Raw genomic sequence first — 15,009 nt, forward strand, 5'->3', positions numbered from 1 at the left:
TAGATTATATAGGGGGTGCAAAATGCAAAATGTGTGCGCATATTAAATAGGGATCAACAACAAAATGATTTAACAGGAACAATTTATGATTTTTTTATAACAGCAATAGTTGCCAGATTGAAATAAACTTTCAGTTTCAGTAAAGTTTTAAATATACCCAGTTCACTATGCAATTGTCTGTAGGCAAATGTTTTGTTAGCTAAGCTACTTTGTAGGATCTGTTAGCTAAGCTATTATCATAGATAGTACTCTATTATCCAGTTTTAATACAACACGAGTACGATAACAGGAGAGGTATTATTTCACTATCTGGCAACTCGTGGTTGGTTGATGGGAGTATGCAGCATGTGTGTACACTGAGCGGAGCAGCGCTTCCTCACTTCACTTCAGACGCACAGAGAAGTGAGAAGTGAACTTCACTTGTTTGTTGTCGTCGAAAAGATTAAACTCATTTCCTTACTGCTGTGCTAAGATTAAAAAACAACAACAACAAAAACCCACAGCTGATTGAAACAAACACTTTAAATAAAACCCCCGTTTGACGAACCGCTGAAGTTTTTATGGCAAGCGGAAGTTGATGCCTTCTGAAAAAAAAAGTCAGAGATTGGGGAGGATTGTCTTGTTTATCTTTAGAGAAGAAGGACAAAGATGGACACTCATATCAAAGAAGGACAACTTTATGTTCAACACCAGAAGTTTGGAAAGGTAAGACGTCTTTTTTATTATTATTTGAGATTACACCACAGTAATATCAAATAAAGGTCTCTTCCTCAGATGAAACTGATAAAAAAAAACAACAACAAAAAGAGCCTGTTTACTGAGAGTTGGTTTTGACATCAGTCACAGCAAAGTGCACCACTTTTGTCCTAGAAAAATTGCAACGTGTTTACAAGTCGTTCTCCAGATACTCCAGATTGTCTTCTGACAGCAGAAACATTTCAGGGACTCAGTACTGATATCATGGAAACTGGTTTCTTCCTCTGCCAAAAGCCAGTCACATGAAAGAGCAGCACAGTCATGATCACAGGAGAAAACCTGCACACTTTGAGGAATCTGTCTGCTATTATCAGATGTTGAACTTACAGACTCCTGACATACTACAGTTCTAAAGGACACATGCTTCTAAGTGCTCATGTGCACTTATGTGTCTACTGCTCTGCATGTGATGGAAAATGTGTAACCTTCTTGTTTAGACAGAAAGCCAAACCACAAGAGTGAGACATTAAGGCATTGCACTGCTTTAGACATCTTTGTTTTTTCCTTCCTGAATGTTTTTTTTTACTATTAAAGCAAACAACAAGCAGAATTCTTGTTACATAAACCATAAACTTGCAGAAAGCTCAGGTTAAAGTAAGTTTTTTCCCCCTATAAAAGCACATCCTGACGTTCTATTCCTCTTATACTGCGGGTATTTGCCAATACGAACTGTTTCCTGTTTATTAAAGAACGTCTTCTTTTTATCTGTTCGTAGTCATGGAATGTCTGCGGAATAAGTAAGTTCCTGCAATCACTCATGGCATAGCCCCTATAGACTTCATCTCCCTGTTCAGAGTCTCTTCACGTCAGAGTAATGCTCGTCACTGATCAGTTTTAACGTGCGAACACCTCTGCCGTGAAAACTTTGTGTCTTGACACCACTTTTGACAGAAACGCCTCACTGGAGGGGAAATACTGTTAACACGTTAATGAAGTGTCTGTTATAACGGAAACAATAGTGCATTAGAACGAGCACGTTCATAAACTTCTGGAAGAGAAGTTCTATCAAAGCTGCTGTTGAATGTTTCATCATATAAAAAAATCCCTATCATAAATGAAAAAGTCTAATTATAAAGTCGATATGTATATATATATATATATATATATGAATATTTCTGAATTCCTATATAAACAGTATTATTAGTTCATTCCAGTAAAGCGATGCAGGATCCTTATTTATTTTTGTGTGAAAATAAAACCATTTTTTAAAATAAATAGTTATACATATTGTTTAATAGCTTCTAGTTTAATGACAGATTTCGAAATATTTGTAAAATGTTCCAATACGTTCTTATTCGAGTGTATTCTAGGTGAAAGTGAGTAGTTAATAACAGCCTGTTATATTGACGGGATTGAACATTTCTGATAAAAACGGAGCTTTCAGAATGATTCGAAGGTTTGGTTCGAGTTTGGTGTTTATACGTAGGATTACATTTCTGTGATCTTTCAATTTCAGAAATCTTTTTTTTTTTTTTTTTTTGCACTACTCATGCTAATGTCTAGTACAAGTTCTAACTTCTGTATGAACAGATCAGTTACTGCCTATATATATATATATATATATATATATATATATATATATATATATATATATATATATATATATATATATATATATATATATATATATATATAAATTAAAAAAGGAAATATCATGTTTGGTCATGCAATGGCTGGTGTTTTTTTCCAAATGTTGATTGATGGCTTGTGAAAATAAAGACTGAGGTAAACCAGGACATGTGCTTGGTGGCTCAGGAAGCGCAGGTGGTATGTGTGAAATGGGTTACGGATTCCGTTTCATCCTTTAATATAAAGATCACTTCAAAATGTAGTTAGTTTGAGGTTGGAGATTTGGTTGGAGTTTTTACACAAAATATAACTGCCTCGTTGTGTGATTGTAGTTAGAATAGACACGCATTCATCATCGAACTAATCTATATTAATCTGTATAAAATTACTTTTGTAAATAATCTTTGTAGTGTTTGTTGTTTCCCGTAACGAATACTTTAAAAAACATTGTGTAGAGTAACTATTGGTGATATCACAGCAGAAGTCTGGTCCTGTTCCACATTTGACCTTCACATTGACCTTTCGGATCAGACCACGTATAAGTTTGTGCTAGACGACTTTTTAAGGCCTTGACGAACGTTGTATGTCTTCTGAGACTCCCATGTTTTGTGTAACAAGGAGTCCAAGGGGTCGCCTTTGAGCCAGTTCTCTTATGAATGTTTTAAGAATGTGGCTTCCCAGAACAGTATGACAGAGAAGACATACTCTGTGACTGACTTTTACTTATTGAGGAAGTGTAGCTTTGTGTTCAAATGATTGTGTTTTAATAACTCTTTACAGATTTTCTCACTTCAGATACAGTATAAACTGACATATACATATATAGACACACACACACACACACACACACACACACACACACACACACACACACACGTCATTTAAAGCTCTGAGGTGAAGAACTGATACCAAAGTGATCCAGAATAGAACGTGCAGTTTTTTTTTTCCACTTGAGTAACAACATAACTTCTCCGTGTTTTAGTCACAAACCTCAGAGCAGCAACACTTAGAGACAGAACTACAAGACACCTAATACTCTTCAGGGGCTTTTTGAAAAATTGAAAATTACATTTCCGGTGAAAGCTGCTAACACAATATTCAACCCTCACTTGTCATTATACACTTCCTACCACCTTAACACTTCAGACGTCTTCAACTACTAACGGGGTTTTTTTTTTTGTTTGTTTGTTTGAATTGAACAACAAACTTCATGTTTAAATAGAAATGATCACCTTTTCGCCTTTAGTCCTGATCTGCCCTTACACCCGAGAGTTTACATGCCAATGCAGTTGTGTTTTTAACATGGTTATTTGTTTAGAAGTCAGTTTGTACTCCGTGCCGTGTTAAATTTGAGAGAAACCTTTGTTTCTACGAGTGTTGAAAAAAATGTGTAAGTGTGTCATTTACACTGATGTCTGTATGACCTGCACATCTTTGGAGGAGTATCTTGGATTTTCTTGCATGTGAAAGTAGCTGCAAATCGGACGCATGGTTCTGGTTATTTTATGCGAATAATCAATTATGTCATTATAAGACGATGTAAGGCCTAAAGGGGAAAGGTGTGTGTGTTTATATATGTGTCTATCACAGTACTACTACTACTACACACTTCTGATAAGACAGGGATGCAGATTTGAGGAAGTCACTCTCTCTTGCATTATTTGCATAAGTTCCAGCCTGTGTAACATATTCCACGGACTGACTGTTGCCTTTTATGGAGCTGGTGGTGTAAATAAAGTGCTGAAATCACATCGTACTTTTTTTTTTATTTTTATACATGAACCGTAAATTAAACTTCTTGGATTTTTCGATGAATTACATTTTTTAATTCTGGTTTCAGTTCTCTATGGAGTTGTAGTAGGTGGTAGATCATTCTCTCTATGCTATTGATTGTGTAAATATCCATGCACTGCGCATATTCTTTTGTTATTCATGAAAAGTAGCTTTATTCTTTTACATTTTTCCAAAAATGTAAATGTGAGACAATAATAATTATAAATAAATAAATTGTCCATGCCTTTTCTTCATGTCTCACCCCAGCAACAGTATATTTCCACCTTGTTCCAAAAGTATGTGGACACCTGAAATTCTCACACAGAGTTTCTGTGGGGATTTGTGTTTATTCAGCTCTCTCTAAGATTAACAGTGAGATCTGTTTGCTGCAATCGAGGAGGCCTGGAGTGAAGTTGGCATTCAAATACTTCACAAAAGTGTCGCTTTGTGCACGCCAGGTCGAGTTTCTCCACAACAAAGTCAAACCGTGTTTTTGTGTTAAAGGTCACTTTACCGCACAGGTACATTGTCATGCTGGAACATTGGGACTTTTTGTTCTAGTGATGGGAAATTGTAATGCGACAACATTTCAAATACATCCTATACAACCGTTTGCTTCCGAATTGATGGTAACAGTTTGGGGAACGACTGCATTAAGGTGTGATAGTCAGGTGTAACATTCCTTCGGTGATTAGAATTCACTTAATAACAGTTTGATTAGCTGAAGCAGGAAGTTAGATGGTATTTCAAGAATGACGGGTGTACTGGATGGGATTTAACAATATAATGGGTTGTGAAGAGAGGCCCGTTTTTAACATGATGACACGTCAGATATTTTTGTGTCAGCAGGATAATTGTGAGAGTCACGGTAAATGGTATATATTTATAAAAAAAAGAAAAAAAAAAGCAGGCTCAGTTTCTTGCACAAATAAATTTTTTGAACCCGAAAACGGAGTCTGTTATAAAGGGCCTTATGGAAATTCGTGTCCGGATCAGAGACGTGCAGGCGTTTCAAAAGACCTGCTTGAGAGACGCATTGTGACGTCTGTCTGTAGGTTTTTGTGAATCATAGATATGGCTCAGTGTGTCCGGGACAGTTTTTTTATTTGGTTACAGCGGTGTCACAACGCAGCCTTATCAAGGTGTCTATTTCTATTATCATCTTGTCTCAGCTTGTTTTCTTGGTCACTTGAATTGATTTTAATCCAACCCTCGATAATCCGAAACAGTTCGAAGTACGAATAACGTCAGCTTGTGCCTAATGCGATCTCTCGATGTGGAAGTCTGATAGGGAACTTTTTAATAGTACATTTATAATTGTAATACACATCGAAATGATAAGCCTGATATTCGAATAGTTGGATTATGTTCCTTCATTTTTACTCATGGATCAGCAGAAGTAATTATACACTTCATGAGGACGCAATTTTACAGATCAGACACTGTGAGGTGGAGGATCACGAACCAAAAAAAGGAAATACTTCTTGTTCTATTTGACCCAGTGAAACTTCACCCACACTCTGCAAACCTGATATCAATTGACTTCGAGTGCACATCTATACATGCACACAGTGTAAACCGCAAAGCCCTGACCACAAGTATGAACTATAGCTTTTATAATCATTTAGAATGGAAAAGCTGCTAAAAGGAAAATAACCATTACAACAGTTGTGATTTTTTTTTTTTTTAAATAAACTCCATAAATATTTTCAGTAATTATTGATATGCTGTTTTTTTTTTCAAACTCGTTGAAAACTACAGTGAAAAAAAATGTCTGCCGTTTTCTCAGGCCGAACTTTAAACAGTATAGAAGGTATGTGGCAGATCAACATCAGCACCGAATTTGCATACCGAGTCATGCACATATAATATTAGTAAAAATTTTAATTTAGGTTTCCATTTCAGTTGCTTTATTTCCACGAATTTGAACAAAATCTGCTGGAGTTAGAACATAAATGACATTTGCTGTAGGCTGCAGATGTTCCTTGAACTGTGATTAGTCATGTGTCCTGTTTGATAAGACTATAGAGGATGTTTGCTTTGACTGTGTTTTGTGATTGTGTTCATTTTTGCACAGATTGTATCTGCTTTACATGTACTTTTTTTTTTTTTCTAAACAAAGTATCGACTGTTAGCTGCATTTGTTCTCGATTCACTTGATTTGTTTTTAGTTACATTTTCATTTCAGATAATAGTTTTAACGGATTTTTTGTCTGCTTTTTAATCAGCTGCTGGTTTGCTGTCGACGTTCAATAAATGACAATTTTCCCCATAAACAAAAAGGACACGGTGTCATTCTGAAGCCTCCGCATTATGAAATTGGTTTTGGTTGTAGCGCTTGCGGGAAAGGAGTTTTGCAGATGAAGATCTGCTGATTTTCTGTACACCTGCAGTGTGTTGGAGGAAGCGAAGCATACTGGGTGATCCCACACATTTCCTTTTTGCTGCACTGGCAGATGCACATGTACATTATAAATTAATAAAGCAGATTTGTTGCTCACTAATAAGTCTGTGTGTGTGTGTGTGTGTGTGTGTGTGTGTGTGTGTGTGTGTGTTTAACTGTACCCTTGACGCTGTACTAGACACGCTTTTCCTGTCTAAGTTAATTTTTCCCTCGTACATATTTGCTGGTAAGGTCCGTTCCTACTCTTACGTTTAGCCTGTAAGATGTTTAAAATGCTGACTGTCAGATCAGAGAATCATGAAACTGCACAGCAGTGTGTCTGCTAAGCAGAAATAAAGTTGCAGGAAGTAGACGATTGTTAAATACGACTTGTAGTAATGCAACCGGATGCCTGAATGACCTAACGACTGTCTTTCACTCGGTCTCCTGTGGCTTGACTTGATGTGTAATGTCGCAATAATGTAATGTACGCTTTTAAATTTCATTTAATCTGAGCTTATGAAGTTCACTGTTCCTCAGAACTGTTTGGTGATCACATTGACAATAAATCTAATGACACGTGTTCTCCTGTAACACACCAGCATATCTGCCCTGAGCTTTCAGTTTGTACTAGGATCAGAACCAGACACGTTTTTTTTAATGACACGCTCACTAATGCAAGGAATTTTTCTTTTGGTACCCCGAAGCTTCTAGGCACAATAATATTAAATAAAAATAATAAAAAGAAATATTATAAACAGTGTGCAGTCAGTAAAATTTTTAATTTCAGATCCTATATATAGACATGTTCATGTGGGAAATATATTATTGTATTGTTATCAGTTATTATTAATATGTTAACAATAATTATTTATCATCTGGGGTATAATCACATTTATTTTTCCCTGCACTCTGAAATAAGTGCATCAATGCATTTTTTATTTTTTTTGCCATACCACCAGCCCCTATTTAAAACCAACCAGTTATTTTTTTTATTTGTTTCTGTGGGCATGACCAATGACCAACCACAGGGAGGTTCTAGAAAACATTTCTTTAGCTGTTTATATTAAGTGGGGCATTGCCATGATAGGGAAATTTGTGTGTGTGTGTGTGTGTGTGTGTGTGTATATATATAATATATATATTACATTTATTTATGATTTTTTTTCTTTTCAATAATGTATTGATTGGATACATAATTATGAATACGCATCATTGCTTCACCAGTTTAATTGAAGTAAAAGTCATATATAACATTATAATCAGAATTGGCATTTTGGTCCATAGAATGCAGCCCGTCACCGCATTAGTACTAAATTGTTCCCTGTGTAGCGTTTAATGTGTTTGCTCAGACCCTAGATCATTCTGGATCTAGACAACAGTCCACAGTTGGTGTCTGACCAAAGTTCCTCAGATCATTTTTAATTTATGCTTTTTTGTATTCTTCATTACTGAAAATGAAGCCTTTACTGTTAGACTCAATTTAGTAAATTAAACATCTTTTTCTAAAAATAGTTGAGAAACTACTTTTGGAAGTAAAGTTAGAAAGCAGACGGGGGTTGTGGTGGAGAGCAAACAAGGAAAAATGGTATAGAATGAGGTAGGAGGATAGGAGTGAATGTAATATGCAAATACACACTGTGTCTCTCACACACACACACACACACACACACACACACACACACACACACACACACACACACTCAATTGTCTTTAGTTTGTTTATTTCCTTCACTCTTTTGTGCAGCTGGAGGACGAGTCTGCATAGTCACTGGCAGCAAGTTTCTTTGTGGTCACCTCAGCATAGTCAGCCAAATGCTAAAAAAAGGTGTCGTGATGTAAGAAAGAAGTCTGTCTGGGTTTGATGGCAAACAGTGAGTGGCTATTTAGGGTGTAGAAAAGATCCAAATCCAGCTTCAGTTGAATGTGAGTGAAAGGCAACTCTCCAGTTCATGATAATCTTGCATCCAACAAAAAGCTTAATATTCATGACCCCATGTTTGATCTTCTAGTTAAGGGCATAACAAATCACTTCCTCCTTCAGCCATACAATAGCTTTAAAGACTGTGTCGGCTTTAAGTGGTGTAATTCTCAAGCGTGATCGCTTTTGGAGTGTGTACGTCTTTGCTTGTGCCAAGATCCTTAAACATACCTGGCATTCTCCCAAAAAGCCTATTGCCCTCGCTTATTGCCAAACTGTATCAAAGAAATTGTAGTCTATTTATCTCCTTATTTTATACCCTTATTCATCTGTTTTCAGAAATGGAAGAAGAACTGGTTCGTGCTGTACCCGGCGAGTCAGAACGGCATCGCGCGGCTCGAGTTCTACGACTGCGCGGGTTCCGCCTCCGATAAACCCAGCACGAAAAAACTCGACAAAAAGATCATCCGCCTTTCAGAGTGCATCAGCATCCTTCCTGCCCTCACTGAAAGCTGTCCTAAAGAGAACATGTCCGCCTTCTGTGTAGAGACAAACGACAAGACGCATGTGTTCGCAGCTGAAAAGCAAATTTGCAATGAGTGGGTGGAGAAGATGTGTGAAATTGCCTTTCAGGTGAGACATCATGGCCAAAGAGGAAGTTTTTAATATCACCACAATAACATGACCTGACCTTTAGTAAGGTCATATTTACTGTCATTGGATAATAAGTGGACACTGGACATAAGCACGGTATGTGCTTTTTGAGAATCGCACTTCACATTTAGTCCCAACGTGCTCTTATAATTCCTTCCACTCTTCTGGGAAGATGTTCTGCTAGAACATTTGTGTTCATCAGCCACAAGGGCGTTAGTAAAGTACTGACGTAGGTGAGGAGAGGAGGCCTGGGGTGCAGTGTTCAGTAGCAGTGTTTTCTATTCAAATTAAAGAGTAATGATAACAAATAAACTAAACTTTACTTTCTAATCTGCTTAACAAATGTATATTTCTTTTCAAAATTCTAGTTCAGAGAAACTTCTAGTACAGTAAGGAACAATCCAATGCATTGTGCAGTAGAGTTCAACGCCTAATAAAGCTACTCAGTGACCTCTAATGAGAGATATGAAGCTGCTACTTGTTTTTTCCCCTCTTCTCAGGCCAAAATCAAAGGCCACCACAGGCCAATGTGTGATCTGTAATCTAAGCACTCGAGCTTCAGCAGGTGCAGAATACTGAATACCAAAGAAATCATTCTAAATATAAAACCGCGCTTCGTTGTCCTCGTCTCAGGTTGTTTGTGTACGTGTACAGAATGAACAGCGAATGTCTAGGCCTGTTTCGGATACATGCTGGGAATTTCCAAAGGCAATAGGGAATCTGAGGTTTTATGGGAATAAGAAGAGCAACTCCGCACACTCAGCATCTCTGTGTTTCCTATTCACACACAAACTTACTTTCTTTGTCTTTGTCTTTTAGGGAGGAGGCGGCTCTTTCAGTAATATGGACTCGAATGGACAACAGGATCTTAAGATGTCCGAGAACTTGATCTATTACTCCAGAGAGGAAGGTAAGAAAGTTAAATAGCACAAATGACATGTTTTAAGGTTCTCAATGTATTTATTTATTTTTAAACACTGAACAAATCATTCTTATGAAGTCCAGGACAGCAGCACAGATGTTTGAGATTCAGCCAGTGTGTGTTTCTTTTTGTTTTTTTTCCCCCCGATGTTACATAACAGCAGTTTTCTCACCTGACCGTAGCCAGTAGAGGGACTTTTGTATTATTATTTTTTTATTTAACTGTTTGTCATGACTCTCACCATTACTCTGAAACATTTATTTGGCTAAATGTTTATCAGAGAAAACAAAAGACACAAGATTATACTATAATATATACTGCAATGGATGGGTGTGCTTTGGGATTGTAGTCATCATCAATACAGTTAGGAGACAGAGCTATGTATTATATACATCTCTGGTACACAAGATCCCAAACAAAGGGGCTTTGTGACATCGTTTCCTGTCTGATTTTGGCGGTAACACAGTTACTGTTGGCCTTTTTAAAGGAACAGTCAAGCAATCATCACTCACTTTCCTCAAAAGATTTTGTTTGGCTCAAGAATCCTAAGATTTTAGCCACAGAACATGATCGACTACGTCTGAGGGCAAAAATTGTGTATATTTTGGCTGCAATATGTTTTTAACCGTATAGGAGAAAAGTCAAAACGGGCCTCATACAAATGACACTTCCTCTGGTCACATGTTAGACACACAGCTCTGGAAAAACATGGCTTATAATGTGTTTACACTAGACCGTATGGAGGAGAGCTTCCTAACTGTGACCAGAACTGTCACACCCACACAGTCATTAACTGCGCTTTTTTGCAATGGCGGGCTGCATTGGTGCCTTGGTGGTCATGATTGAATTAAAGAAAAAAATCTTTCTAGGCTCAGAGAAGCACCGAGAGCCTCACCCCCTTTGGCACAGCCCACCTTTACACATACCTTGGAATGGAAAAGAGACAGTGTGCACTATCAATAGAGTTTTTTAAAGGCCTCTATGTGTTTCTTTGAACAGAAGTTTTTTTTTTAGGGAAATAGAGGTCATTAATACTTCTGTTTTTCAGAAAGGTACCTATGACTTCCTCAAAGAGACTGTGTGTGTCTGTGAGTGAGCATTGACATTAAGAGGCTTGTGATACTGCAGTCTTGACACACTCAAGTCATATCTTTAGTGCCTGAGTGTGTGGGATCACATTTGTAGCTTAGAAGTATCCTCAGTATATGAGGTAACGCTGTGCCCCATATAGCACCAACTGTCAGTTTTATGGACGCTTACTTTTCCAATGGCCTAAAAGAAAGCTGTAGTTCTGAAATGATGCCAATGTGAGCCAATTCTTGATTGAGAGTGTTGGAAAGGTCTGGCTGTTTCTCAACTTCTTGTTCCCATTAGAACACAAATAATGAAGCAGGGTTATATTTACAAGGTAGTATCAAAAGATTTCAAGACTGGTTTTGTAACATGCCATGCAGCACAAGACTGCACGCACAGTCACAGGGAGCACCAACCTTCTTAATTCAGTGTGCCGAAAGACGGTGTCAATGAAAAGTCTTTTGCAACTGGTGCTATTCTTACCACGTGCATTACCACGTCTGCTATTCTGAGAATTGCGCACCCGTCACTGAGCTCTCCTCACACGCGAGTTTCTGGTCGGAAACAACGCGACCTCACCTCCGCACCCACCTTACTCGCCCGATTTGGCTCATTCCAGAATTGGCAGGAACTCTGGGAGCGCTGTATTGCTGTGCAAGGGGACTATTCTGAAGGTGACAGCATGTAAACGTAGATATATATGAAGTACTTTCTTGTAAAAAGAGCTTGAAACGTTTTAATACCACCTCATATACCACCCCTACCCAAGACTACCAAGTTGTGATTTGTACATCACAGTGCATTAGACAAAGCACTAATTGTTGCCCCAAATTTATCCTCTACTTTATATATGGGATACTGTGTACAATCATACTTTATTTTCTCTGTGTGAATAATTTATAGACAAAAATAATGATATATTTTACAATAATGGATTTTGGGCACTTTAAATAAAACGAACTTGGAACTACAGCTGCAGTGGTTTAAGCTTTCCACATGTGCAAGCACAGTTAAGCAGATCTGAACAAACATATTGTATCTGTTGTTCCTTGCAGTCAATGAATTCTGGGTGAGTGTCCAAAGAACCGAAGCATCTGAACGTTGTGGCCTACTTGGTAATTACTTCCTTAAAGCAGATTCAGAGAGCCTGATATTGAAGGAGCCTAAGTTGAAGAAGAAGTTGTTGGTGTGGCCCTACAAACTGCTGCGTCGCTATGGCAGAGACCGGGTAAGGTTCATTATCTTTAACATGATATGAAAGGAAATGAAATTGCTCTAAATTTTGAGACATTCTATTGATTTATGTACACAAGGGTTTTATTTTGGTCACAAACCCTTTCCCAATGGCCGTACTCATTAACACGTGCAAAAAAAACAAATGGCGTACTCCCAAAATACTTTGTGGTTGCACTCAGCCTATACTTTTGGTGACAGCTACTCTCTTACCAAAGCAGGAACTTGAGGCCATGGTTGTTTCCATCTCTGCTTCCTGTCACAGAAACTAATTTGATACAGGAAACTAGCCTTTCTTTCTCCCTTAAGTGTAGGCAGGGGGAGGTCTAAAGGTGACTGGAATCAAGCATAAGGTATCTAGGATGGATCTAAATTAACGTGCAGGCAGTTATAGCAGATTACAGTTCAGTCATATAAAAGCATGTTCACTTAGAAAAAAGATTGTTTACAGGTTTAGTGCTGTACCAAAACATCTGTAGTATTAAAATATTTTCTGGATGGCTATTGCCCATTATACCTTGTTATTTGGGTCAAAAGATATGCAACCTTAAATTGAAAGTGTTTAGGTACCTTGGTTGACAATTATTATTTCTGATGTTCGGTGCAGGTTATGTTCTCATTTGAGGCCGGACGCCGTTGTGAATCCGGCCCAGGCAACTTCACCTTCGAGACAAAGCAGGGGAACGAGATCTTCCAGATTGTGGAGTCCGCCATTCGGGAACAGAAGGCTCAGGCTGAGGAAGGCCAACAGAACTCCTTTGACGGGGATAGTCCTGCTCTCCTACAGATCCGGGCTGCAATAGCTGAGGGAATCAGCCGAGAGGCAGATGGAGACTCTGGTGGCAGTAAACCTGGATCTGCTGATGGAGTCATTAGCCGAAGGGAGGGAGAAAATAAAAATGTTAAGGGTCGCACCTTACCAGAGCCTCCAGCTCCTGTTCCAAGCACGATACCTTGTGGGCCAAAAAGTGCACTTGATGATCAAGTGAATCTGTACTCTGAACCTGCTGACTCAGTACGTCTCCCCGCTCCTTTGGGAGAATGCCTTTATTCTGACCCAGTAGACAGCATTAAATCGACAGCAATGCACAACCCATGGCATCGTCCACTTGGTGAGGAGGGTGGAGGCAGCAAGTCGGAACCTTTTTATACAGATTTTTATGACCGTGTGACTCTTGACCTGACCCCAAGAACAGCAGCGATGGGACTCGAACCACGTAACAGACGTCCTGCTGAAGTGACCCGAGCAGAGCATATCTACGATGAGCCTGAAGGAAGAGCAGGTCCTCCAGTAACCCAGCCAATCTCCACTCTGTATGATGAGGCACGTCTGGAAAACCAGTCCTGGAAATCCAGAGGAGTTGAAGAACCTCAGGGTCATGAATTGACTTATAATCAAATTAGAGATGACTATGGTGGCAGTCATTTTGGTAAGATACCTCTACCACCAGCTATGGCCAAGCCTAAAGGTCCCAAGCCTGTCACAGCACCCAAACCAGGGAAGGGAGCACTTCCTAGGAAAGAACTACCTATACTTCCTAAAGGTAAAACAGGAGCTAACCTGAACAACAACAACAATAGCAGCAGTATCAGTTATCATGGAGAAGGGTTTGGAAATGGAGGAACTGGTGGAGACAAAGTAGAGAATCCTGCTGAGATTTATAGTAAAGTGTATAAGCATAAGCCTTCAGCCACAGCATGGCACTCAAGCATGCAGCCTCCAGACATCATTTATGACAACTTGGGAGATATTTGATTCGAATGTGCCTACATGGCCTTTTTTTTTATTTTTTTATAAAGAGTCCAAAACTGTGCTTGGGTGACTGTAGAAACAGATTCCTGGAGTTTCTGAATGATAACACACTCTCTGGTGTCTGTTCTCGGGCCAACGTAATATCTGGGATTACTACAGTAAATGGAAAACCGGAAAAAAATGTGTAGGTTAGTGTCATAGACAAATGACATCCTAGACAATGCGCTGTGACGGATTATCGTGACAAAGGAAGAACAATGAAACTACAAATTTTGCAGGAATGAATTGTGTTCTCTCAAACACATTTTGTGCATGTGGGTTACTCACGTGGTCTTCTGTCAATTTTGCACAAATTTTACAAGTTTCTCCTTCTTAAGGAATCATACTGAGTCTGTGACTAGCATAATGGAGGCTTCAAAGCCTTTCATAATAGAAATCTAAACTGCCAGACGAGGACATCTGCCGTTGTCCTACAATGCAAATTTCACCATAGGTGGTCAAAGATGATCGGCTACGCAGACAATCAATGCCCACATCTACATTTGTTTTCCATTGAGATTCTAAATGTAGCGATTTACTAATCATCTGTAATGTGTATGTGTGGGAGAAAGTCAGAAAACAGCTGTGCTGTTGATATTATATGACGGTAATAAAAAAGATTTTTCAGAACCATTGAGCACCTTCTATTCTAAGAAATATCTGTTTGTCTTAAAACCAGTCTTTTCGTCATCTCAGGAAATGGTAAAGAGTGAAGAGCTTCCCGAATACTCCTTTTTCTGCTTTCTCACCATCCCTCTATTTACTCCCTATTCTGTCCTTCTGAAACAGCTATTGAGAAATGCCAAGAAAGATAAAACACAGCCTGATGCCTAGTGAATATTAACCAGCTGTACAAAAAAAGGGCTTTAATTTAAATGGCTAGAATGTTGGCAAGGTTATTTTGTGTCTGCCTGGCTGTGTTTGAAGGTACA

At 38.5% G+C, this 15,009-nt stretch overlaps 1 protein-coding gene across 1 annotated transcript; it reads left to right on the forward strand.

The window, feature by feature from the left end:
- Positions 1-346: 346 nt before the first annotated feature.
- Positions 347-14,707, forward strand: dok1b (docking protein 1b). Its single transcript, XM_046852456.1, has 5 exons — positions 347-705; positions 8,742-9,035; positions 9,876-9,966; positions 12,108-12,280; positions 12,893-14,707. The coding sequence occupies exons 1-5, from the start codon at positions 649-651 to the stop codon at positions 14,039-14,041; spliced, it is 1,764 nt and encodes a 587-aa protein (XP_046708412.1). The 5' UTR covers positions 347-648; the 3' UTR covers positions 14,042-14,707.
- Positions 14,708-15,009: the final 302 nt, after the last annotated feature.

The sequence above is a fragment of the Silurus meridionalis genome, chromosome 6 (genome assembly GCF_014805685.1).
Source record: "Silurus meridionalis isolate SWU-2019-XX chromosome 6, ASM1480568v1, whole genome shotgun sequence".
Taxonomy (NCBI): domain Eukaryota; kingdom Metazoa; phylum Chordata; class Actinopteri; order Siluriformes; family Siluridae; genus Silurus; species Silurus meridionalis.